At 53.3% G+C, this 26324-nt stretch overlaps 1 protein-coding gene across 2 annotated transcripts; it reads left to right on the top strand.

Annotated features, from left to right (window-relative positions):
* The first annotated feature begins 978 nt into the window (after nt 1–978).
* On the top strand, nt 979–18911 carry LOC103351319 (USP6 N-terminal-like protein). 2 transcript variants are annotated; one of them, XM_070058070.1, is made up of 14 exons: nt 979–1098; nt 4151–4220; nt 4381–4466; nt 5487–5529; nt 5930–6010; nt 6423–6530; nt 7623–7732; nt 9015–9063; nt 9646–9766; nt 10324–10418; nt 10801–10866; nt 11398–11497; nt 12028–12180; nt 13331–18910. In XM_070058070.1, the coding sequence occupies exons 1-14, from the start codon at nt 1082–1084 to the stop codon at nt 14470–14472; spliced, it is 2241 nt and encodes a 746-aa protein (XP_069914171.1). In that variant the 5' UTR covers nt 979–1081; the 3' UTR covers nt 14473–18910. The 2 variants fall into 2 exon arrangements, with proteins under 2 accessions (XP_069914171.1, XP_069914172.1); XM_070058071.1 differs by having other exon boundaries at nt 1027–3575; nt 13331–18911.
* The last annotated feature ends 7413 nt before the right edge of the window (nt 18912–26324 follow it).

Raw genomic sequence — 26324 nt, 5'->3', positions numbered from 1 at the left:
CCTGGGCTCCAGGCCCAAGCAATGACCCTCAGTGCATTACCTGGCCCTGGGCCTGATTCTTGGTCGGCAGATCAGAGATAAAATGCCACCCCCAGGGACCCGAGGAGGAGTAAATAGGATAGCCCAGACAGGGTCCATGCTACACGCGGTGCCCTTCCCTCTGTCCCCTCCCACCACGACAGCAGAGACCACACCCCTTTCTCTTCCCTCCTGAAGGTACCATGGAGCCAGATTTGCAGGTAGCATCTGGGCCCATGCACCTTGTCAACCTCACCCCTCCTACATCACAACCTGGAAAAGAGCAGTCTCCTTTTTCCCTCTCTCTGGCCACCTCTGCATGTACAAAGCACTTAGCACCAGGAGAAATTGTGGTTTTTCTCCTGTTCTGTCGAGGTGACCCACTTTGGGCCATTAAAAAGATACTTACTTTTAAAATATATTTGACAGCACAGAAGACGTATTTGAGAAATCAGAAAGCCGAGAACAGTAGGAGACATTTAGAATATACAGTGTGGTGATATATTTCTGAAATGTGCAATAATACCTTATAAATTTATATCACATACATGGCATCACATACTTGGCACTGAGAGATTTGTATTATCTTCCCTCTGTGCATTCCAAGTTTCTAGATGATTTCCCTACTGGAACTTCTCCTTTACTATGGGGCCCTGGCCACTTCAGGAAAAAATGAAAAAAATCAGGACTGCAGAGTTCAACCCTTGAGTTGTCCCACCAAACAGCTCCACAGGAACCCAGAGGGAGCCTGACACAAAGGGGCAGGTGCTCTGGATTGCACCACTGGTTCCATGGCACCCTTGCCAGAGCCCTGCCCTCTTCGCTTGGGCCCTGGGGAAAACACAGGCCCCACTTGTGGTGACTTTTGATAAAGCCAGGACTGAGGACCCTGACCCCCTGCCACAGCAGAGCCACTTGGGGTTGGCTGGCAGGCTTCTGTGACATCACAGTCACTGAGGATGCACACTCTGGGCTGTGAGGTGACAAGTGACCAATAGTGCGTCTACTGCCCAACTGACCAGGTGTTGGTAGCATAGGCAGGAGGCACATTTGGCAGAATCCAATGGATTCACGATGGAGGTGAGTGGGATTTGCTCTTGGGGAAGGTCCTGCCCAGGTGGGTGACACTGGTCTCCCACGCTGGGTCCCATGGGTGATGTGGCTGTGCCTGTGTGTGAACACCACAGGAGCAGAGCCCTTGGCCCTGGGACTCAGAGCAATTCTCAAGGAAGGGCTGGAGCAGCGAGCTGGAGGGGTCTGGTCTGTGTACTGAGGTCACGTGCTGTGGGTGGGTGCTGTGGGTGGGAAGGGCCCTAGCACGCAGGCTCACCTTGCGCTCCCTAAGCACCACTGTCAGAGGTGATCTCTGCGGCCATGTAGCCACAGCTCTCAGCCGTGCACGCGGGCCCATGGCTCACTTGAAACGCAGGAGCGGCTCCAGAGCGCCCTGTAAGAAGTGGCGGCTAATTCGCAGACTCAGTGTTTCCCTGCACCTGCCAATCTCCTGTCTCTCAGGACACAAATGAGTCCCGTGCCCTCTCTTGAGGTTGACTGGAGGGACTCAAAGTCCTGCCGGACTCCCAGATGCCCTGAGCAGTGCTGCTGAGCTGGCCTCTGCCTTTACTCCCAGCTACCCCTAAAAGAGAACTCAGTGCCTGGGTGTTTAGGTGGCACAGGAAGCCAGAGTGGGCTTTCAGGAGACCTCAGCTGAAATCTGGAATGAGGAGCACCTGATACTCTGGGAAGAGGCTTTCTCAGAAACCCTTCAAGCACATTGGAGGGCACTTTGCTGAAGTTGGAGGGAAGTCCTGGCCCACTCTGTGTGGCAATAGCAAAATACCTGAAGCTGCGTTGCTTAGAAAATGAAAGTTCACTTTAGCTTGTGGCTTGACCAGCCCGAGAGTGTGGCACGGGCACCAGCTTCTGGTGAGGGCCTCATGGCAGACGGCGTTACCCAGCAGGAGCCCAAGTGAGATGGGGCTGGAGGAGGACAAGACCTGTCCCTGATAGCAACCCCAGGGCAGGCATAGTGGGGAAGATACCACTGGGACACCTTCATCCCATACTGTACCACCCGGGATCCATCCCCAGCCTCGGCTCCTGAGTCTGACTCGAGAGCAAAACATCACCCCGAGTGGAGAAAAATGCAATCTGGAGACCACTAACCCTAGGGAATCTGGAGAATGAACTCAGGCAGAGAAAGGAAACCCATAGGCATCTTCCATACAATTAAGAATATTTGACTGCTGAAGCTGGGTGATCCCCACTCATCATTCATTGTGTTATTTTACAGCACTTTGTGAATCTCCAAAAGAATGTACAATGATATTTAAAAGAGGAGAAGCTGAGTGGGGAGGGGAATAACAGAATCAGTTAAAACCCAAGTCTTGCTGGACAGCATCTCTGCACATGACACAGCTGTGTACTCGTTCCCACCCGCAGAGGAGGCCAGCAGGTGTATTGGTGACCAGGGCCCTGGACACTGTGGTCCCCATGCCAGGGCAAGGGAAGTGGGCAGAGAGGCAGAACAACAGGCCCTTGAGGGAAAAGAACCGACTGTGGCCCCAAGGTGGCAGCCTAGGGGCAGTGTGGGGCCCAGGACCAAGGAGGTGCTGGGGGAGGGCTGAGTCGCTTTCCCTGCAGGGAGCAACCTGGTGATCAGCACCCTGGGGAGCTGCGGGCCTGTGGCTGCTCCTGCCCGACATGTGCTGTCCCTGTCCTTATGGTCAGCAGCAGCCCGGTGTTACCAGCATGCGGCTCAGGAGCTGGTGCCCAGGAGTTCTCAGCACTCTGTGCCTGAAGCCCTGGTCAGTGTCAGGACAGGGCCCTGGTTCCCGCTCTGGACAGTCTGGGCCATGCCAGCTTGAGGTCCTATGCAGGTGGTGCTCAGCGGGCGGCTCCCCTGCCCTCCATCCCAGGAGGACCCCCTGTGTCCACCTCCTAAAACTCCTGGGAAGAGGGGCTGGAACAGAGCAGGAGGGGTCAGCAGGGGTTGGGAGTGCTGGGGTCAGGCCTGTGGTAGGACAGCAGGCTGCAACCCTGGGAGTCTCCGTTCAGGTCATTCAGGGGCAGCCCCGAGTGTGGGAACCTCAGGAAGAAGGACTGGCCATGATGGGGCACCCTGTTCCACCTTGTGTTCAAATAAAGAGGACTTCACAGTTGGGCTGTAATAAAATGGCAGAGGAAGAAATGAGGGGCAGGAGGTGCAGGTTGCCTGGGACTTGGGACCGTCACGGCAGGTGGCAGAGGGCCCTGGCACCCCTGGTTCTGGGGCAGTTCTGCCAGAGCCCTGCCCTCTTCACCTGGGCCCTGGGGAGAACACAGGCCCCACTTCTGGTGACCTTTAATTAAGCCAGGGCTGAGAACCCTGACCCCTGCCACAGCAGAGCCACTTGGGATTGGCTGGCAGGATTCTGTGACATCACAGTCACTGAGAATTGTGCACTCTTGGTTGTCAGCAACCAGTGGCCAGTCGTGCATCTCCTGCCCAACTGACCAGATGTTGGTAGCGTAGGCAGGAAGCACATTTCATAGAATCTAATGGATACTCGAAGGAGGTGAGTGAGACTTGCTCTCTGCGTGACCTGTGACGCAGGGAAGGTCATGCCAGGTGGGTGGCACTGGTCTCCCACGCCAGGTTCCATGAGTGTTGTGGCTGAGCTCTCAGCGGCCCCTGTGTGCAGAGTGTGTATATAGTCGTCTCATTCCTCCCACTCTGCTGGGCATCAGTGTCAAATGGGCCTTGGTGTGAGTCTGTGTCTGGACACGGGTTCAAGACTAGGTGTTGGATCAGCTGGTGTCAGGTGGGGCAGTGAGTCCACCTCTGAGAGCCCTAGAGATTCGGGGGCTGGGAGCGGGCCAGGGAGACTTGGGCTCCCTGGAGGACACGTGGATGCCAGGCTGGGGGAGGAGCATCCTTTCCCAGGGCAGGGGAGGCAAGGTGGGGGCTGTCCTTCCCCAACCATCCCTAGTCCCTGTGCTCTGAACAAGTCATCCTCCTGGGACCCGACCACCAGGTGCCCGCCCACCTGGCTGTGTGGCTGTCCCCACTCTGACCACGGGGACAGACCTCGGGGCAGCAGTTCCCGTGGGCTCCCCTGTACTGGATCACAAGTGCGTGTGTGTCTTACAGATTGGATATGGACGCCCTGAGGTCCGGCAGGGCCCAGGAGCGAGCAGGGATCATCTTGAAATATGAGCAGGTACGGGCCAGGGTGCTGGGGGAGGAGGTAGGACCCTGCCTCAAGTACTGTGCTTATGAGAGCCAGACCCCACCTCCTTGGGGACACAGCGGGAGGGTGGCTCAGCTTCCCCCAGTGACTGAGACCCGGGATTCTCACCTGGGTCCCCTCTCCCCTGCAGGGTCCCCGTAAAGGGCCCCAGTTTCACCTGGGAGAAGAGGACGACGAGAGTGGAGCCCTCGTCCCAGACAAACTTGGCTTCCTGTGGTGAGTCCTCTGCACCCCGATCCACCCAGGGGAGGGACCAGGGTCAGAAACCCCGCCATTAGGTAGCACACCTATCCCCAGGCCCCCTCCTTGATCCAAGCTGTTGTCACAGTGCAGGCACAGGTCAGTATACGGGCAGAGCCGAGTGACCCTGTGACTCAAGAATGCAGGATGGGAAAGGGCTGGCTGTAGAGTAGACACTGGCACTCTTACTCTGAGGCCTCTGTTCATGCTAAGCAGAGGTGGTGGCTTGAGGGACATAGCCTGGCCATCGTCACCCCATAGCTGTGTCCACAGGGTTGGGGCACCAGCCTAGCAGGTGGGCAGTTGTCCAACAGGGGCCTGAGCCTCAGGGCTAGGCTAAAGGCTTATTAAGACCTAGTCTGAGAGATGGCCAGCAGTGTGGCCTCTGCAGCTCTCAGCCTGCCTGCAGGCTCCCACAGTACAGACCACAGGGAAGGTGCAGCTGAGGGCCCGGCCCGGGGTCTGTGCTGGGAGGAGTGGGGCCTGCGGGCAGGAGTCAGATTGGAGGCTGTTCCAACAGATGTCAGGGAGAGCAGCCCCATGTCTGGAGGGTAGGCTCCGGTGATCTAGAGGGATGAGCCATCTCGGGCCGTCTTTGGCATGACTCAGCAGCCCACCTTAGCACGGGATAGGGGGTTCTGGCTCCATGTTGTGCCCAGAACCTGGAGAAAAAGCAGGAGCCAAGGGTAGAGAGATGGCCACGGTCTGGGCTAACAGAGGAGGGTGAGGTGGGGAGCAGACACCTCAGGCAGCCAGTGCATAGTGGGGAGGCTGGGTGGGGGATAACCTTGGGGGTGTGGTGGTCCCAGGTGCCTCGAGCCCCAGCCCCTGCTGGGTGTCTGCCTGCAGCATGGCTGCCCCCTCCCTGCCCTTCTCTGTGCTCTGGGCTGTGCCTCAGCAGGGTGAGGACACAGGTCTTCTCCCAGCCTTGCTGGGGAAGTGGACCATGCTTGGTTCAGTGCCCATTCTCATGGTGTTGTCTCTCTTGCTTTTCAGTAAGCAGAAGCCGCCCAGGCATGGATGCCTGGCAGTGCAATGGGTAAGCTGACCTTGGCCATGGACTCTTCATCTAGGAGGCAGAACTAGCAGGCCTGTGGGTATGGGCAGTGGTTAGAGGAGTGCCATATGGTCCTCCAGGGACAGCAGTCCCCAGGGGATCTGTTGAGGCCCACATACCCCAGTGCAGGCCTGCAGCTCTGGGTCCCTGCCTGTGGGCCACTGTGACCCACTTTCCTGGATGAGATGGGACTAGCTTGAGGATGCTTGTCCTTTTATTTATACTCAAGACCCTGAGGCTCCCCTAGTTGGAAGGTCTGGGTGCTGTGGTCTGCCCCTTTGCTGGCTCCTCCCAGCTGAGTTGTCCACAGGCTCCTGAGCTGCACCCGTGGCCTCCCTCAGAGGACACTGCTGAGCTCACGCCATCCTGTCTCCATTCCCAGCGTAAACATCAAGAGGGCCGCCGACTGCAAAAATGGAACAAGATGCTGCGAAATTTCACCAAGTACCGCAGCAGTGAAAAGGTGCCTGGACCTGAGGGCCCCTGGGGACCACTGGGGGTGGAGTTGGGATGGACAGTGCCCATCGCTGTGCCTCTCAGACACAACTGTCCTGCCCTGAAAGGACACAGGTCATCTCAGCCCCATGCCCGTGCACCCAGGACACTGTCGCAGTAGAAGATCCAGTCTCCCCTGGGGCCACTCCCAGATGCAGGGCAGGCACAGTTCCTGGTGCCCTGTGGAGGCAGTGAGTGCACCACAGAGCCTGCACTGAGCCCTCGGCCCTCCTCTCACTGTTGGGTCAGGAGGCCCAGGTCCAGGCAGATCTGGGGACACAGCACAGAGCCCAGGGCTCCCCTTCCTGCTGCCTCACCCTACGCTCCCCCCCAACAGAGGGCCTGGGGCGGGTCTCACCAGAGCCTCCTCTCTCCTGTAGTTCCACCGGAGAATTGAGAAAGGCATCCCCGCCCAGGTGCGCGGCAAGGTGTGGGCCATGATGCTCTCCGTGGATACCCTGAAGGCCCAGAACCCTGGCAAATTTGAGGTATGGCTCTGTGTGCAATCTGAGGCAGGCCAACCCGCTTGGGCCTGCTCAGGAGCGCAAGGCTCCCGTGTGGTGGACAAGTAATGCCAAGGAGGAGTGGTCATTTGGTTGGGGCCCCCACCCGGCCCTCCCCTCTGCCTCATCCAGGTCTCCCCAGAGGCCTCCTCCATGTCTCCCCACACACAAATGGGCCTGGACACAAGGATCCGGTCAGGGCCACAGCCTTCATCCCTGTGGTCCTGCCTTGCCTCTAGGCCCAGGACTGCCCAGTGCCATTGTGCTGGGTCCTGAATGGATAGAGAATGCCTGGAATGAGGTGGAAATCCTGTGTGCTAGGGCCCTCAGCTGGCTCTGTCCCTAACGGCCCTCCCCACACCTGACCCTGCTTGTGCGTTTCTTATGCTCGCCGGGCCCTGCCCTCACCTGGGCCTTCTCATGCCTGGCCTGGCCTCAGCTCACCCAGCCCCCACCTGGCCTGCTGGTTCCATCGGTCAGAGTCAGCTCTCAACTGCTTCTGGGAATGAGGGCTGATCCATCAGAGGGCTGGCCCTGGGTTGACTGTCACCTCCCTGGCTGACATCAGGGAGCAAGGAGCAACTGAGCCGCCAGCCCCGCCCTCCCCCAAGTCTTCAAGTGGGGGCTGTCCCTGGGGCCAGCTCCAAGTCCAAGAAGGGTGTCCACTCTCTTGATGGAGCTGGGGCTCTCCTGCAGGGGGCAGCCCTGAAGGCTGGTCAGGGTGAGGCTGACTCCTGTCCTGTGGGGCCTGAGAGCCCAGTGAGGAGGTTCAGAGGCCTGATTCAGTCTCTCCTGCTCTGGGAAGGCAGAGGTAGCACAGAAGGACATTGGCAGAGCCCCTGGCCTCAGGCTGACTGTAGCGGGTCCGCAGTGGCCCCTCTGCTGGGCACTGGGGGTGGCGTGGACACTAAGGCGAGTGGGGAACCCATGACCCTCCCTGGATCAGGGAAATGAGCTTCCCTCAAGGGGAACTCTCCCTGCCAACCAGAAGAGCTGATGTGGCTTTGGGGTGCTTGTGTGGCAGTGGGGGTTGGCTCGTCCTGAGGCCGGCCCCTCCCCCTCGGCCCTGCCCTGCAGGAGATGAAGGAACGGGCCAGGTTGTGCTCAGATCAAGTCCAACAGATCGATGAAGAGGTAGCACGCACGTTCAGAAGTCACATCATGTTTCGAGAGCGATACGGAGCTAAGTGAGGCCTCTGGGCTGGAGGGGCCCTGGGCGAGGGAGGTGCAAGGGTCCTGGGACACATGGGGTCCTAGGAGAGACATGGGCTCAAGCCTAAAGCATAATTGCTCTAGGACAGAAAAAAAATGGATCCATGGCCTTCTATTTATACTGAACAGTTTGCTTTCCCAAAGACACTTTGGTGGGAATGAAATGAAAAGGAACACAAGGGGAGACAGTATTTACAAAATACAAAAAATGAAGTTATACATAATAAGAAAGCAAATGAGGGTTCCCTGCCCTGACATGGGCCAAGGCTCAGGAGGGCCCCTTCATGACTGCACACACAACTCTCCTACTCAACGCGTGAAAACACGCTTAGCACCTAAACCACAATGGGGCACCAGCGCACAGCTGTGAGAATGGGGGAACTAAGACCACTGAACGCCGGGTACCGGGGAGAACGTGAGGCGAGCGCCACTCTGGTTCGTTGCAGGAACAGAGCACAGTGGCCCAGACCCCCAGCAGCACCCAGGGCAATTTCTCACAATGAGAGACACACACCTTCCACACGAACCCCCAGCACACACGCACATTTACACAACCACCAGAACAGCTGAGTGCATAAAACCCTCATGCAAGATTCAGGGTTGTGTTTGCAGTCACTGGACGCGGCAGTAGCCTGCACGATGCTCAGTGGGGACACGGATAAGGAACCCGTGTCACAGCTGAATCCGAGAACGGGATTCAGTGAGAGGCAGGACGAGACTCGGCCCTGGGCTCACCTGGATGCATCTCAGGTGCATCCTGCTAAGAGAGGACGCATCCCTCAAAGGCTACACGTGCTGTGATCCACTCACAGGACATCTGCAAGAGGCCAAACCCTGGGACACACAACAGGGCAGTGGTGGCCACGGGCTGGGGGAGGTGGGGAGTTTGGCCACTGAGGCTCATGGGGAACACATAGGCCACAGGAGCTGCTCCCTACCAGGCTGAACGTGCATGGGAGGCTGACTCTCCATGGCTTAGACCCACGGGACTGCACCTCCCACAGTGGGACGCTCACCTGTGCAATGAACACCCACCTGGGGAAACGAAACTGCACATGACTGCACCCCGAGAGGTGTGCGTGTCCCTGCAGGCAGCGCTCACCCACATGGTGGACCACACGCAGGTGCCCTGATGACGTCACTGCTCATGAGCAGAGTGTCACGGGCGCTGCGTGTGGCTGTCAGGCTCTGTTAGGCAGAGCCACACTGAGAGCCTCGGCAGCACAGGACGCACAGCCTCTGTCCTCTCTCTTCCAGACAACGCTCCTTATTTGAGGTGCTCCTCGCATACTCGATGTACAACCCCGTGAGTATTCTGTGATAACATTCCAAGGTCATATCCAGAGCTGTCCATGCAGGGTGCCCCTGGTCACAGAAATCCTAGCCTGGGTTGAGGGGGCCTCTAATCCACAAGGCAGAGACTGAGGGGTAGAGTTCAAGCTCATGGCCTCCTTGGCCCCAACCTCAAGTTCTGGGGCAGAACGGAAGCCTTCTCCTGGGCTGGGCTCTGTTCTGGCCCAGGCAGGCCTTACTATGGTGCTTCTTCCTCACGTCTGCAGTGGGGCCCAGCAGGGCACCTGTACAGCAGAGAGCTCCAGAGGCCATCATGGGTGTGCAGTCTGCACTCCCACAACAGTCTTCCCCTTCCTGACATCTGGGGTGGGGCTCATACCTCTTCTTAACCCTGCACAGCCTGCGCTCAGACCCTGCAGCATTCTCTCCAGGAACTTTGAGAGCTGGCTTGTGCTCCAGTCCCTGAGATCCTGACACCCAAGGGGCAGCAGTGGGGCCTGGTAGTAATGCTCAGCTCTCCCAGGAGAGGTCACCCTTGCCACTTGAGATCATCCCAGCCAGGGAGGTCCCTCTGATGTGTGTTGTGTTCTTCCAGGAATTGGGCTACAGCCAGGGCCTAAGCCACGTGGCAGCCCTGCTGCTGATGTGGCTGAGTGAAGAGGATGCTTTCTGGGCCCTAGTCCAGCTCATGGGGGACAGCCAGCACGCGATGCATGGTGGGTGATGGGTGTGGTGGACGTGGTCCTGCAAGTGCAGGGATGGGCATGCAGACAAGTGACTGGGACATTGTCCCTCACTGGCTGCTGCGTGCATAGGGCGGTCTCCCTCAGAATGCTTTCTTAGAAGCCAGGGCTGGCAGAGGGCCCAATACCAAGCCATACCCCTCACTTCCCATCACACAAAGGTCCTGTGCCTTGTCTTTGACAAATGACCCTTAGGTCTCTACTGGCCTTACTGCTTCACGTCTCTACTCAGACTCCCACCCAGTGAGCCACACACTTGCAGAAGAAGCATCCATTCTAGGGTGACCCCTCCTCACCCTGAGTGTCCAGATGGCCCTGAGGCATCCAGTGTGAGTGCAGTCAGCCCAGAGGTCACCTTAGGCAGCCTGCCCTGGGCTGTCAGCTGTACCCCCTTCCCCTGAGGCTCCCCTGCCTGTTAGAGCTTTCCCTGACCCTCCATGTTCAGAAAGAACCTGCCCCAAGCCTTTGGCTTTCCGGCCTTCCCAGGAAGACACTCTGAAGTGAGGACTGGGGGGGTTGCTATTACTCAGATTTCTACACACCAGACTCCCCAAAACTGGAGCAATTCCAGCACCAACTGGGAGCTATCATGCGTCGCGTGCTCCCCTCCCTGGAGAAACACCTGGTAAGTAAACATCCCCTTTCTCCCCTCGGGGCCTCTGTGCTCAGGGAGGGGAGGACAGAGAGGGGTCCTGATTGCTTCCTGGGCCAGGGGAGGCTACATCCTCACCAAGACTTTTCTTGGTTACTGGGGGCCGCGGCAGCTTGGGTGTTGGTGTGTTTTCCAGCACTTGTTCCCCCAGAGTTTGTGTAGATTTAAGGGAGATGCTGTCCCCAGGGTAGAGTGGACTGAGGGACCTGTGTCCCTTCAGGAATCTGCATGGCTGGGAGAGGGGATGCACCTGCTGCGGGGTTCCTGCACCCAGGGGTTCTGCCACAGGGCACAGATTAGAGGGAGTCAGGCCTGGGCCCTGCAGGGGCCCTGAGCCCCCTCTGCCTCTTCTTAGGAGAAGGAGGGTGTGTGCCTGGAGGACTACACCGCACACTGGTACATCCAGTGCTTCCTGGATGGGGTAAGTGCACCGGGGACCCCTTCCCAGGGAAGCTCCAGCCCCAGTGCCTGGCTCTCTTGTACTGGTGGCCTGTGACTCTGAGCTCCCCTAGCCCCAACAGACACAGGAGGGAGTCTGCTGTGCAGACCAGGAAGGCCCTGCTCTGCTGAGGGTGGTCCAAGCTGAGGCTGAGCCTCAGGGACAGCAAGGAGGGGACAGGTCCCACCAGGACCCATCCTGAGAGCCTGGCAAAGGCCAGAGCCCTACAGTGAGAGGCAGGAGATCCATAGACCCTGGGTGCCACAGGCTGGTTTCAGCACAGCCCAAGGGCTGACCCCTCCTCAGGTCCCTGGGCTGTCTGGCATCTCCAGGGTGGCTTCCAAAGTGTGCAGAGCAGTCCGCGTGGCCCCAGGGTCCTGGATAGGCCTTGGTGCTCTTTCTCTCTGGGCTTCTAGGAAACAGCTAGGATGCCCTATGACACTGCACTCCCACCCACTGTGGGCCCTGCTGAGGCCCTGATGCGCGGGGTCCTCCAATGCCTCTGTCCCCCAGGTGCCGTTCCCCCTGGCACTTCGGATGTTCGACATTTACATCCTTGAGGGCGCGCACGTACTCACCGGCATGGTGTACACCGTCCTCAAGGTCCACCGAAGTAAGTCCTCAGGGCCCACAGAGGCCTGGGTGCTGGGGATGGAGGAGTTGGGGGGGTCCCATGCTTGGCCCGGGTGAGCAGAACCTAGGGGAGGGACAAATTTTCTGAGTTCTTGGCCAGCTTAGGGGGCATTGCGAATCCCGTTTCATCCCCAACCCCCAAAAATGGCGCCTCCCAGCCTAACACCCACCCCCATGACCAGAGCCCATGTTGAAGATGCCCCGGGACCACATCCAGGAGTTCCTGCATGTGCTCCTTCCCCAGTGCCTGGCTCTCTTGACCTGGTGGCCTGTGACTCTGAGCAGGGCTGAGCTTCCCCAGGCCCAGCAGACACAGGAAGGAGCCTGCTGTGCAGACCAGGCAGGCCCTGTCCTGCTGAGGGTGGTCCAAGCTGAGGCTGAGCCTCAGGGCCAGCAAGTGGGGGACAGGGCCAGGGTCAGGGGTTGCAGCAGAAACAAGGGTTGGAGCAGCCATGGTGGCTGCGCCATCCCTAGGGCTCCTCCTAGCCTGATGCCCACCCCCATGTCTAGAGCGCCTGCTGAAGATGTCCAGGGACCACATCCGGGAGTTCCTGCAGGTGACCCTGAAGCAGGCCTGGTCACTGAGCGAGGATGCGGTCATCAGGCAGCTGCGGGCCTCCATGCGTGAGCTGGGGAAGCTCCAGTGCCTCCTGCCTCCCGAAGGTGAGTCCAGCACACGGCCCCATCCCATGCTCCCTTGGGGGAGTCAGTAGTGGGAGTGCCAGGCCCTGGCAGCCCCACCCAGGGACTCACCTCTTCCTAGTCCTCCTTGTCCTCCCCGGGCTCAGCAGTTCTGCTTTCAGGAGCTTCTGACAGCATGGCCTGGCAGGGCCTTGGGCAGCTTCCCTGGATCCTCCTGCGGGGTGGTCCAGCCGGCACTGGATCCCCTTCAGCCATCTGAGGACCCCTGGAAGGCCCAGGTGCCCTGAACCCAGTAGTGGGGGCCGAGTGCACTCCTGTGAGCAGGGTGGGCGCAGAGGCAGGCGCTGGGGGCCCCCGCGGCAGAACCCAAGTGCAGCTGAGTGTTGGCTTTGCAGTCCTAGCCTTGGGCCAACAGAAGTCAGCAGGACCCGGAGCAGCGCTGGCCTCTGGGCTCTGTGGGCAGGGGTTCTTGTCCCCTGCTGACAAGGACCTGAGCACCTGGATCCCCATGAAGAGCAGAGATGGCTTTGTCCCAGCTCTAGAGGCTGGCAGTGGGGGCCCAGGGGCAGGCTGTTCAAACACTTGGAAGTCCCCACTGTGCTTCCAGGTGCTGCCTCCCCTGGGTGCTCTTGAGACAGAAGCAATGACAGCCCAGTTTCACCGGGTAAGGGACTGTGGCCCAGGGGCAGAGGACACAGGGAACCCCTGCCACCTCTTTGGAAACCACATTCCCTGTCCCCGAGGGCCTGGCCAGACCCCGTGTCTGCCCCACACCCCCAGCTCTCACCCCCATCACCTTAGGCTCAGTTCCCTTCCTACAATTGAGGAGGGACTCAGATGTGGGTAACTCAGCCAATGCACTGTTAGGGCCCAGGATTTCAGGTGGGGTAGGTGATGGGGTCCTGAGATGGTGCCAGCAGTCTCCAGAGATGAGAGAGTGAGGTGGGGAGGTCAAGGCCTGTCCAGTCTGTGGGCTTTGGGGGAAGAACCAGAGGTGTCCCTGTCATTCCCATGGCCCAGGCTGCATGCCCCATTCCTTCTGCGGCCAGCAGGCTGGAGGTGTCCTGAGCATCACACCGAGTGATGGGGACCCCAAGGGTCAGGTCAGGGCAGGCACCCTGTAGGCCAATAGTGGCTGTGGAGAAATAAAACCCATCTGTTCTTTTTCCAGAAAAGCCAACCGAAGATGGCAGCCAGACCCTGCAGGTGCCACCTGGCTCTCAGGAGCGCGCTCCCCCACCAGTGTCCATCAAGACCATCGTTGAGCGCAAAGTCTGTCACCCTGCTGCTGCAGCTCCCCAGGAGCCAGCGGAGGCTTCAGCTTCTGTCCCCGGGGAGACCGGTCCTCTCGGATTTGCTGTCCAGGCGGAAACCAAGCAACACACCAAGGAGGAGAAGGGCAGTCGTGGCGAGAGCACCACCCAGCGCCACGGCCAGGGCTCCTCCATGGGGGCCTCAGGGTCAGGGGGCGCCGCCCACCTCTCGGGCCCACAGTGCTCCTGGCTGGACGAGCCAGGCCCCCTCCGGCGCTGGACTTCCCTGACCAAACTCAACGTGACCTTCCAAGATGACTCCGACTCTGAGGACGAGGAGTACTACAGCGGCCTGGAGCAGCAGGAAGAAGACCAAGAGGAGGAGGAAGAGGAGGAAGACCGGGCTGCTGAGTGTCCTGCGTCTCCCTGGCCAAAGCTGCTGCGGGACCTGAGATTCGTCCTGCCCGAGACAATTTTTGAAGAGGACGAGGAGGGAGGCTGTGAAGAGGGTGCCTCCCCAGAGCCCTCGTCCCCAGCCCTGTCTGTGAAGTCCTCAGAGTCTCTGCGTGGCCTGGGCCTCTCGGCCCCACAGAGCTTGCAGAGCAGGGGAGACCTGTCCCGATGGGCGGGCCTCCCAAATCTCAGCCCGCCTGTCAAAGGCGCTAATTTCTGGCCCCTGGAGCTGGGTGGCCAGCAGGGTCTCAGGGCCCCTCCCCCACCTGCCTCAGAGCCCCTGGATCCCGGGCCCATGCAGGCTGTACCAGCCCTGGGAGCAGGGCTGAAGACACCCTGCCTGCATGGGAGCCCCATGCACTCTGGGGACAGGCTGGAGCCTGCAGGAGCCAGCTCTGCACTGGGAGACCAGGCGCATGTGCCCAGCCTGGCTCGAGGCCTCCTTGCTGCCCACTCCATGGAGGAGCTGGATGTGTGTGGGCACCTGGATGGGAAGAACAGCCCACCAGGTGTCCAGCTCAGACGGGCCAGAAGCTTAGCCTGTCTAAGCACAGCGGCCTCCCCGATGGACAAGGCTCCTCTCTGGAGCTCCTCTCCCCCATCCTGAGGCCTCACCCATGCTCATCTCGGCCAAGGAAGCTAGCTTGTCTATGCCCGCCGGCCTCCCTGATGGTCAAGGCTCCTCTCTGGAGCTCCTCTCTCCCTCCCTGAGCTGCCTCACCCTAGCTCAACTAGGCCAGCATCTAGCTTCTCTATGCCTGGTGGCCTCCCGAATTGACAAGGCTCCTCCTCTCTGGAGTTCCTCTCCCCCTCCCTGAGCAGCCTCACCCTAGCTCATCTCGGCCAGCATCTAGCTTCTCTATGCCTGGTGGCCTCCCGAATTGACAAGGCTCCTCCTCTCTGGAGTTCCTCTCCCCCTCCCTGAGCAGCCTCACCCTAGCTCATCTCGGCCAGAATCTAGCTTCTCTATGCCCAGCGGCCTCCCCGATTGACAAGGCTCCTCTCTGGAGCTCCTCTCCCCCTCCCTGAGCGGCCTCACCCCAAGCCAGCCCACTGCCACAGTTGCTATGGGCACCCTCAGAGCAGGAGATGATGTAGGACATGAACCCAGGCACCTGTGGGCTGCCACATACCCCTCCCGCCTTCGTGAGGGAACCCGGGAACTTCTGCCCCTTGTTGATTGTGCATTAAATTGTTTCAGAATGCATCTGATTTTGTGACCCCTGGAGCCGAGCTGCCACACAGGGTCCCTGAGTCCCTTGCAAGAGGCTGGAGGTGCCACAGCCTCCAGATGCAGTCAGAGACCCTGCTCAGGGTGCTCCATCACTTCCTGAGATTGACCTGTGCCCAGCGTGGACCAGGGGAGGACCAGAGGAGCAGCAATGGCTGGGTACATGTGGCCTTTGGGACAGTTCAGGAGTGTGGGCCCAGCCAAGGGACCAGGCCCATGATCACCTCTGTGCACTGTCCTGGGTGTGGGGGCACCAGGTTCCCACTCTTCTTCCCTCTTTGCCTTCTATCCTCCCTGCCCCATCTCACAATCCAGCATCTCATGGCCTGAGCCTTCAAGAGGACCCCAGGGCACTTCTGACCACAGACCAGGATGCCAGTGGGTGGAGGCAGCCCCAGAATGTCCAGGTGGTCCTGGTGGCACACCTAGCTGGTCAGATGCCCACATGCCCTCTAGCAGCTCAGGCCTCCTGGGCTGCTGTCACAGTGGGTTCAGCTTCTCCAGGTCATGCTGTCACTAGGGGTCATTAGCATGGAGAATGTGTCCCCTGATGTTGGGAGAAGAGACTCCTGGCTCAGAGGCTCCTGGCCTGGAGGCTCCACAGGGAAGGAGTCTGGAACCCTACCTTGGGCAGAGAGAGCATCCCAGTTCTCCAAGGGTCCCTGACACTTGTAGCCTCTTCCTCAATCCACACAACCTCCAAAAGGAGACTGGGCCCTGTTCATCAGAAGCCACCTGGGTCATCCCAATGGGGCAGGTTAGGCCATAGCCATTTTCCCCTGGGTCTGGAAGGCCCAGGATTCTCTAGCTGTTGAGTCTGGTTTGGAGTTGACCACTCTGTACTCCGTTCTTGAATGAGCCATGGCTGTGTCACTGGCAGGACCCCAAGGGCTCAGAATCGCTGGTCCCCACAGGGTGCTTTTTGCAGAATCACACTGAGGCCAGAAGCTGACAAGATAGAGGGTGACAAGTGGCTACTGTGCTGATGACTCATCTCTCCAGGCTGGGGAGCCACAGCCATGGGCCAGTCCTGAGCCTGCTCCTGTTCTCCAGTGCTCAGGGCTGGTCTTCTTGTTCCTGGGAACCATAAGGCCATATTTTGGACTTTTCACCTGCTGCTTCTGCTCCTTATCTGGGGGAAGATGTGAGCCTGATGATGAGCTTGCAGGCAAGGTTGCTACAGGGCAGGTGAAGTGGATGGGAAGGCCCCTGTCCAGGTCAAGCCTGTGCTGTGCTCCCTGCTCTGCCCTGGCTTCCTGGGTGGACCGCAGTGTACTCAGAGATGTGCAGGCAGTCCACCTGTCCAGGCACAAGCCCTAAACAGTGTTACTAATGGGAACGCACACCTAGAGACTTTCCTGGTGCCTATGGCCTCGAACCATCCTCCCCAGGTCAGCCATGTGCAGGGTGACCTGCAGGCATCCGTCTCCATTGAAAGCCACCTGCCTTTGGTGACAGTCCTTTGCCCTCTCCTGGAATGGAGATTTCACAAACCTGGTGCTCTTTCTTAAGATTTTCTCCTTTGTATCACTTTGCTTTCTTGTCAAAAGTCTGATAACTGTATTCGTGAAGGTCTCTTCCGGGGTTACCATTCTGACTCTCACCAGTCCCACATTGCCATGATTGGCTGTCTCATAAGTTAGTGAAACTGTGACACGTCAGTCCTCCAGTGTGTTCATCTTCAATTATGGGAGGTGGGATCTTCGGGGTATCTTCATCCCCACATACATTTTAAAATCAGTTTGGTAATTGTAAAACACGTTGATAGGATTTTTTTTAAAGATTTATTTCAAAGAGTTACACAGAGAAAGAGAGGCAGAGAGAGAGAGAAAGAGGTCTTCCATCTGCTGGTTCACTCCCCAATTTGCCACAACAGCTGGAACTGTGCTGATCTGAAGCCAGGAGCCCCAACCTTCATCTGATTCTCCCATACAGATGGTAGGGGCGCAAGCACTTGGGCCACCATCTACTGCTTTCCCACGCCAGAGTAGAGAGCTAGATTGGAAGAAGAGCAGCCAGGACTTGAAGCAGCGCCTATATGGAATGCCAGCACCCGCTACGCCACAGCACTGGCCCTGTTGATAGGATTTTGATTAAGACTGCGTTGGTCTATCAAGTGAAGAAATACAGCTATCTGGGCTAGATTGAGTCTTCCAATCCATGACCATAGAATGTGTCTCCAAAGGTTTAATTCTTCCTTGAGACTTTTTTAGGAGCTTTGTGGTGATCCTCATAGAGATTTTGCATATTTTGTTGCAAGTATACCTAGATGTTTCTTTTGTTTTGCTACAGAACCTTTTTTTTTTTATTTCCATGCATAGTTTTCTCATTAGATTCATTTTACAAGAGCCCTCATATGTAGTGCAGTTCTTTTCTCATGTGCTGCTCTACACATCTCAGTTCTGACTTGGTCCTGCTCATGCACTTGCTCATCTTTTTCTCGACACACACACACACACACACACACACACCCTCTTTCCTTCCTCTAGATTCACCATGGTGCCTCCCTGCATCGTAAGTAAAACAAAACAAAACAACCACAAAAGTCAAAAACACACCCTCCTGTCTCCTGAGCAGACTAAAACTCTGTTTCAATACACACAATGCCAAGCAAGATTACAGAAGCTGAAGAATTAATCTTCTGTCTCCAACAGATGCTCAAGAAGCAAGAAGTGGGGTAATGTTTTTAAGAGAAGGAGAGAGACTGAGAGAGACCTTTCATCCACTGCTTCACTCCCCCAGTGGCTACAACGGCCAGAGCTGGCCCAATCCGAAGCCAAGAGCCTGGAGCTTCTTCTAGTCTCCCATGTGGGCGCAGGGGCTCAGGGACTTGGGCCATCTGCTGCTGCCTTCCCTGGTGCATTAACAGGGAGCTGGATCAGAAGTGGAGCAGCTGGTTTACAAACCGGCTCCCACATGAGATGCTGGCGCTACAGGTTGCAGCTTAACCCTGTGGACCACAGTTTCAGCCTGGGTAATTAGTTGTTTTAAGCTATGACCACCAAAGGAGACTGCTGGCCAATCCCACTTAGATGAATAGGAAATAGGAAATACGAAATGTTCACCAAGTGTCCCTAGTGGCTACCACACCAGGTGTGTGACCCTGGGAAACTGAATGTTACCTGTCTGGGCTTATAAAATGGGATGATAAACAGATTAATTGTAGGACCTTTATGAGAGTGAAATGGAAAAAGGCACCCATCCCCCCTTATTTTTTTAAAGATGTATCTATATTTGAGAGGCAGAGTTACAAAGAGGCAGAGGCAGAGGCAGACAGAGAGAGGTCTTCCATCTGCTGGTTCACTCCCCAGATGGCTTCAATGGCCGGAGCTGTGCCAATCCAAAGCCAGGATCCAGGAGCAGCTTCCTGGTCTCCCACACGGGTACAGGGGCCCAAGGACTTGGGCCATCTTTCTACTGCTTTCCCAGGCCCTAGCAGAGAGCTGGATCAGAAATGAAGCATCCAGGATATGAACTGGTACCTATATGGGATGCCCGCACTGCAGGCAGCACTGGCCCCAGCACCCATCCCGTGTACAGGTAGTGCTAGATGTCACAATTTTTGTTTCTGAGCTTAAAAGAATGCTGAGTTTACTGTTACAGGAAAAACAGAATCAACATGTTTCACAATTTACATTGCAGATCTGCTGCTCTTTTGACAATGTGGTTAATATTTTCAAGTGCAGGAATGTTGGCCCCTCTGGGTTTGTATGGGCATTCGCCTGAGGTGGTGAGGAGGGTTTTCCATTTCCCTCAGACAGCACAAGGGAGCCATGGGCCACGTTCAACCTAATGCGTCGAGCAATCTGTCCTGTGCTTTACTCTTTTACAAAATGAAATGTGAATGCTTGAAAGATCATTTACATGTGGCCTACTAATTATTTAAGAAAACAACCATTAAACATATTGAGTTAATTAACAGTGCGCACACGATTAACAATGCTTTTTCAACACTAGACGTTAATGGAGTAGATGTCAAATAAATGTAATCCTGCACTTGAGTTAGAATTTCTTTGTTAATTATATTCATTTACAAATTTAAAACAATAATCGCATTCGTTTGAATAAAACAAGGGATTTTAAAAGCGGAAATAACCAAGGGGGTCTTGGCCCTAGGGACAGACTGTAATGGATTAACCTTATTTTCCATCCCCAACAGAGGCCAGAGTAATTACGGACAAAAAAATGACCCGCTACACTCAGGGCTGTCCACAACGGACTCATCCAACCCTTCCGTAAGCATAACTTGTTTTCAGGCTAACTCGCTTGCTAGCATCCAACAGAATGGAATCGTTCTGCAGCTGTGACTCATGTGCCCTTCCCTGGATCCGAGTCCTGCATTGATCCCATGATACAACACACACTCTAAATGAGACACACTGGACACGTCACATGAACCCTCTCCGGGTAGCCCTAGGCTATCTGGTCTCAGGTCACAGAACCCATACCCACGGCAACATTTCACCATCTCAGGACTGTTCCAAGATCATCGGAGTCTGTTTCCACGGGTGGTGACCCAGACACCAGTGCAACAGGGGCATCTGAGGTCATATAGACGTCTCTGCAGTGTCTACTGAGCCACAGGCATAGGAAACATCCTCACTAAAAGCAGCCCAGTCCAGGGTAAACTTGGACAGATCAGTTCCAACACTTGGGAGCTGAGTGGTCTTGGGCAAGATTACATGCCTCAATGTTTCTAAACTTGTAAAATGGGAATCGTATGCTATCATCTACTTCATAGAGCTATGTTGAGGGTTGAAAGGAGATAATCCCTTAAATGTTAACTCCTTGCATTCGTTCTGAATGTGTTTCAGCCCTCAGAATGCAGACAGCTGCAGTGGGTTCATTCAATGTGGAAGGGATCAAGGAAGGAAAGAAAGGAAGAGAGGGGGACATTTCAATGCTTTTGTTGACTGTCCCATGGATCTTCACCCAACAGTAAGAGAAGCTCTCGCTAAAGACAAGAAGTCAAAGGGAAGCAAACAGTGCTAGTTACCACTGAAATCTGGGTTTGGCTCCCAGAGCGTTAGCATGGGAAGGGGGCTGTGGCCGGGAGGGGAATTGGTGTTGATCACCTATATCAAACTTGGCCTTGTGTTTGGTGTTTTACTCAGACTTTTTCTCTTTCTCATGGTTGGTGGGTTTCAAGGCTCTGATATGAACCCATGTCTCTGACTCCATCTCTGATACAGAGCTCCAGAGACTGACATCTAGAGTGAGTCTAGTCCCTGTCAAGTCTCCTTTTGCCTTTTGGGTCTGTTTGCTTCCTGAGACATGGACTCTCCATCCTGTTGGCTATCAGCCTCCTCCATGTGTATCCCTATGTCACAAGGCTCCAGGGGGAGGTTGTTTGACTGCTTGTCCTGGGTGAAAAATCAGAAGTGACCTTGAGTAGACCTCCGTGTGCCAGGTGCCCCCAGACTCAAAACAGTGCATTCATTTGCTTTTTGCTTTGTGCTTTTCTGTTCAGACTGTAGCAGCCTTTAGGATCTCTGTCCACACTGGAAATATTTTGGGCTTCAAGCCCAAAATTAAGCATAAATCACCATCCTGACTATCCACAAAAGAAAACAATTTGAGCTTCTAGATCCAAAATGTTTTTTTTAAGAAACCATGAATATAAAAAAAAAAAAAGAGAGAGAAGCAAGATTTCCAGAAATTTCATGTCTCCTGACTTTGATCTCCCTCTTGCCCCGTCTGCTTAATGCCCCCTTGCCCTTTCTCATCCACACGGCCTGGGGAGTTAACAGGAATGATTCGACATGATCCAGACAATCACTTTCTCTGACTGTGAACCTCCTCCAAATGTGGTCATGAGGCTTTCCTTCTGGGGTTTCCACCACTCTCCTCACACTGGGCATTAAGTACCTCTCAGAGCCTCTGACCCCCTAGTCCATCTTCCAAGCAGGCCCTCCTCATCTCTATACCCTAATGCCTTCTTAACCATGCCCGGAATAAGATTGGCTCACACAAATAAATGGCTACACACAGCTGGATTAATGAATCTGGTTTATAAGCTGAGGTGCCATGGACTCCACACAGCTCCAGCCATGCAGGCAAGACACTGCTGGAGAAATCCCAGCGTGGCCTCATTAGGATGAGCACAGATGAGGCTCATTAGTATGTCCCATCCACACTCCAGGAAGGGAATGAGATCTGTTTTGAGCAGCCAGTTAACCCGGCTCCCATCACTGAGTTCATCTGTAGCCATGGGCACAGGGAGGAAGGTCGGCAATTAGCCCGTGATTTGATCAATGCGGGAGCTCATCTTGACAATGCAGACAAAAGGAACCACCTGTTCATCAGCAGCCTTGTCTTTGGCTCTCGTTACAGTTGCTGTCTAAACCTGAAAATTTTCCTTTTGTTCTTGTTTTCTGCTCCTCAGCATTAAACCCTGCTGGAGAGCAGTACTTCTCAAACCCCCATGTGTCTAAGAATCAACCAGGGATGTTGTGAAAATGCACTTCTCATGCAGGAAGCCCGAGGTAGGGCCTGGGATTTGGAGACTGTAGCAGTTCCTAGGTCATGCGCTGTTGCTGCTGGCCCAAAGAAGACACTTAGACTAACAAGGACTGAGAGATGCAGCTCTCAGCCTCAGCTCTGCCCTTGAATCATCTGGAGAGTTCTAATAAGTGCCCATTCCCAGTCCATACCTTAGTCAATTTACATCAAAATCTGGACGAGACCAAGTGTATTTTTGTAAAGATTTATTTATTTATTCCAAAGAGTTACACAGAGAGAGGAGAGGCAGAGAGAGAGAGGTCTTCCATCCGATGGTTCACTCTCCAATTGGTCACAATGGCCGGAGTTGAGCCGATCTGAAGCCAGGAGCCAGGAGCTTCTTCTGAACTCCCACGTGGGTGCAGGGTCCCAAGGACTTGTGCCATCTTCCATTGCTTTCCTAAGCCATGGCAGAGAGCCAGATGGGAAGTACAGCAGCCGGGTCATGAACCAGTGCCCATCTGGGATGCTGGCAGCACAGGCGGAGGCTTAACCTACTATGCCACAGCACGGGCTGGCAATGACCTTTTCAGATTAATTTTTTCACTAGCCATAGTGCCCTTGAGATCTATGCACAGCCTGCTCCCTTTTTATTTCTGCGTAGTATTGCATGGTGTGAGTGTAGCATGGTTTAGCTATTCACCCTCCAAAGGGCATTTGCGCCCGTTCCAATATCACATATAAACTGCTTTGAACATTCCTTAGCTAGCAAGAGTGACCTTGTAGATGTGATTTCAAGGTTAAAGACCTTGGGGCCTACGTAGTGGCAGCACAGTGGGTTAAGCTGCCACCCGTGATGTCAGCATCCCATATTGGAGTGTTAGTTCCAGTCCAGGTTGTCCTGCTTCTGATCCAGCTCCCTGGCAAACTGCCTGGGAGGCAGCACGTGATAGTCCAAGATCTCAGGCCCCTTTCCCCCATGTGGGAGACCTGGATGAAGTTACAGGATCCTGTCTTCAGCCTAACCCCTCCTAGCCCTAGCTGCTGTGGCCGTGTGGGGAGTAAACCAGTGGATAGAAGATCTCTCTCTCTCTCTCTCTCTCTCTCTCTGCCACTTTGCTTATGAAACAAATAAATAAAATTTGCTTTAAAAAATAATTAAAGACCTTGGTAAGGATATTATCCTGGATAATCCATTTCTTATCACTTGAGTCCTCAGAAGCAAAGGGTCTTTTCCGGGTATGGTGAGAAAGAGAGAGACAGACAGACAGACAGACACTAGGGATAAAAGAAGGGTTAGAGAGAGATGACATTATTGGCATTGAAGATGGTTGAATGGAGTCATAATCCAAGACAGGTACTTCTCCTTGTTAGAAAAGTCAAGGAAAAGAATTCTTTTCCTAGAGTCTCCAGAAAGAGCCCTACTGTCATTTCTTGTCAGTCTGTGTGACCATTCACTGTGTTGGCCCTGTGTGACCACTCGACCCATGAACACTAAGACTTCAAGACAACAAGTCTGCAGCATTTGAGTTTCTTAAGTTTGTTTTGGCAGGAATAGAGAACTACTGGAGCATATTTATAAATTAAATATAAACTTAGTATATGACCCAGTAATCACACCCCCATGTTGTGTTTTCCCATCCCGTCATGTCTATAAAATGTCCATCTGTGTCTGTTACATGAGATACTCAACACTTGATGATAAAACAGGACTTGTGTTTTTGTTCAACTGCCAGCTAACGTAGGTATTTGGAGCATGTTTAAGATAGGTGAGGCTGAGCTAGGCTGTTCTGTAGGGTAAATAGATTAAATGCATTTTCAATATGGAATTTTCAATTTATTATGGGTTTATCCAGAAGTAACATCATAACCCAAAGAGCATCTGTAGTCTAAGTTTGAGTCCTTTGTGAGATCCCAGCTTTGCAGATTATTTCTCAGAGTATATGTAGTTTGTCTTTCTAATCTTTTAACAGGGTCAATTGCAGACAAATGTTTCATTCTAATGAAGCCCATTTTAACACTATTTCCTTTTACAGTCATGCTTTTGGGGTGTAAAAGATGTTTTCTTCTTGCCATGTGTCCTGAAGAATTTCTCCTATGTTTTCCTATAGAAGACTTTTTATTTTATGTTTTCTATTTAAATTTGTGATGCACTTGATTTAATTTAATTTATATATAGGATGTGAGTTTAGGTTAAGATTGTTTTTCTTTTCTTTTTCTTTCTTTCTTTTTTTTTTTTTTTTTGGCCTATATCTGTCCAATTGTTCCAGCACCATTTGTTAAAAGGATGTCTTTCTGCCCTGAAGTATTGTTTCTCCTTTGTCAAAAATCAGTTAGCCGTGTTTGTGTGGAGCTATTTCTTGGATCTCTACTCTGTTCCCTTCATCTGTGTGTCTCCCTTTGCCAATATTATTCCATGCTGTCTTGATTTACGTAGCTATATAACAAATTCTAAAACCAAGCAGACTGATGCTTCCCATTTTATTCTTCTTTTGAAGGAACCATGTAGGACAGGCATTTGGCCTAGCTGATAAGTAACTGCATGCCCTCATCCCACATAGGAGTGCCTGGGATGGAGTCACGCACACCATAGAAGACAGCAGGTATTGGCTCAAGAGTTTGGTTCACTGCCACTTACGTGAGAACTTTGAACTGAATTCCTGCCTTCTAGCTTTGGCTGGTCACTCCCTGATATTTGGGACATTTCAGGAGTGAACCAGCAAAATGGGAGATCTCAATCTCTCTCTCTCTCCCTCTTCCTCTCTTCCTCTCTTTCTCCTCTCCCTCCCCCTCTCCCGCTCTCTTTCTCCAATTTTGTAAACATGGAAAAAGGAGCGATGAGTATGAATTCCAGCCTAATTAGACAGTAAAACATGTCCTAAAACTTCTATGATTAAAATACTGGCAGGCCAATGAAACAATAGGAAATCTGTAAGTAGAAACAATTGCACATGGAAATCAAGTATATGATACAGGAATAATTTCCAAAATACAGAGAAAAGATTAAAATTTAAATTAGCAGCTTTGGTACAGCTGCAGAATGATAAAATTGGATCATTCTTTGTAATGCATATCAGGTTTTCAAATGTATCTCAAATTTTAAATGAAATCATACACCTACCGGAAGAATACATGGATAAATCCATCATAATCTGCGAGTTGGTAAATATTATTATGTTACTCAAAATCCAGAAGCAGCAAATAAATAAGGAATAAAGATATACGTTTTTATATTTTTAAAAGATGTATGATAAGAAACAAATACTACATGTAAGTTAAAGGGCACATTCCATATGGAAAATAAAGAGTCATACTAATAAGGCAAACAAATCTGAATTTTCTTAAAATAGAGATTCAAAAATAGAAAAGAAAAAAGCCACCAACTTTGCAGAAACAGAGGCTAAAGAAACAAACATAATTCACAGGAAAAGAAACGCAAATGACTTGTAATCATATGAAAAGATGCTCAAGCTTGTTTATACAGTGAGGGAAATGTAAATTAAAATTATTATGAGATATTATTTTCAACCACCAAAATGGAAAAAAAAAATCCTCCTAGTTGCCCAATATAGCCTGGTACGAATCTGTGTGGTGTAGGCACTCTCTTACAGCACCAGCAGAAAGCAAAGGGCTCATTCTCTTTGGAGGGGGACTTTGGCGATACCTAGAAAATTACATAGGCCCATTTACCCTTGGACCCAGCAATTCTACTTCTAGACTCTCTCCTGAAGGTACACACACTACAGTAATTACAATTTTATAACTTAAAGACTTGATCTTGTTATTGAATGGCCAAATAAAAAAGCAATCTACCATAATCTCACAAATTGGCTTTTTAAAAATATTTTAATACCATCTTTCCTCATTATTCCAAATTCAGAATAAAACAAGTATCACTCCTAAGGGTGTATGTAGCTCGTGTACTTCTTAATATCTCTGTCCCACATCAACCCACACATACAGACATTTTGAGAATTCTTAGACTGCACGTGGGAATCTATCATTGTAGGGCAAGAGAAGGAATGATCTGGGTTATGCACCACAGAAAAGTACTGTAACCAGTGAGCTGAGGACCATGGGTAGAACTGAGGTTACAGGGTGGCTGAAGAACATCCACACAGCCTTTCTTAAGTGGAGGGAAAAGGAAGTGTGTCCTTCTGTTAAAAGAAAAATGTATTTTTGGTCTCCATTATCAAGCATGGCTCTTATCCAAAATCAACTGAAGACATTTAAATCTTATTTTGCTTGTGTGTTGTCCTAAGCATTAGTTTGGGTGGTAAAAAGTTAATGCTAGGATTATGGAACCTACCTCCTTACTATATAGATGACTACAACCTGAACTTGGGCAAGTGAAGCCCTGGGGTGCAGCACTTAAGGAACCGGTGCTCACAGTATTATGAAGGTGCAGGGCCAGCCCCAAGGTGAGTGCCTTCTGTACTTCTGCGCCTTGAGCACTTTATTCATCTTGCCTTAGGGTGAGCTCTAAAATGGATGCCCACAGAGACAAAAGGCTTGCTCAGCTCATAGCTCATATGGTTAACTGGTGACAGCAGAATTAACACAAGTTCTCTAAAGAAGTCTGGAGTCTGCCACCTCCACCCTTGCCCCTGTTCCAAGGAAAAGCCTAAAGACAGAGCGGTCAGCCCCTCAGTCTGTATCAGACCAAGGGCTCCTACTTGGTATTGGCAGAGTGACCAACAAGAGCACACCGAGACTTCATCTGCAGCAAGACTGTCACTCCATTCATGTAGTAGGAAAATGTACATCAGGTGAATCAAGTAAGCCAA

The sequence above is a fragment of the Oryctolagus cuniculus genome, chromosome 15 (assembly GCF_964237555.1).
Source record: "Oryctolagus cuniculus chromosome 15, mOryCun1.1, whole genome shotgun sequence".
NCBI classification, from domain to species: Eukaryota; Metazoa; Chordata; class Mammalia; order Lagomorpha; family Leporidae; genus Oryctolagus; species Oryctolagus cuniculus.
Note: the sequence above shows the minus strand (reverse complement) of the source record. Positions and strands in the feature narration are given on the sequence as shown.

Bases quoted from the DNA above. Each gene is read 5' to 3' on its own strand.
- LOC103351319 (XM_070058071.1), top strand. The intron at 7,733-9,014 runs GTGAGGCCTCTG...TCTCTCTTCCAG, and splicing joins CGAGAGCGATACGGAGCTAA to ACAACGCTCCTTATTTGAGG. The intron at 10,867-11,397 runs GTAAGTGCACCG...TCTGTCCCCCAG, and splicing joins TCCAGTGCTTCCTGGATGGG to GTGCCGTTCCCCCTGGCACT.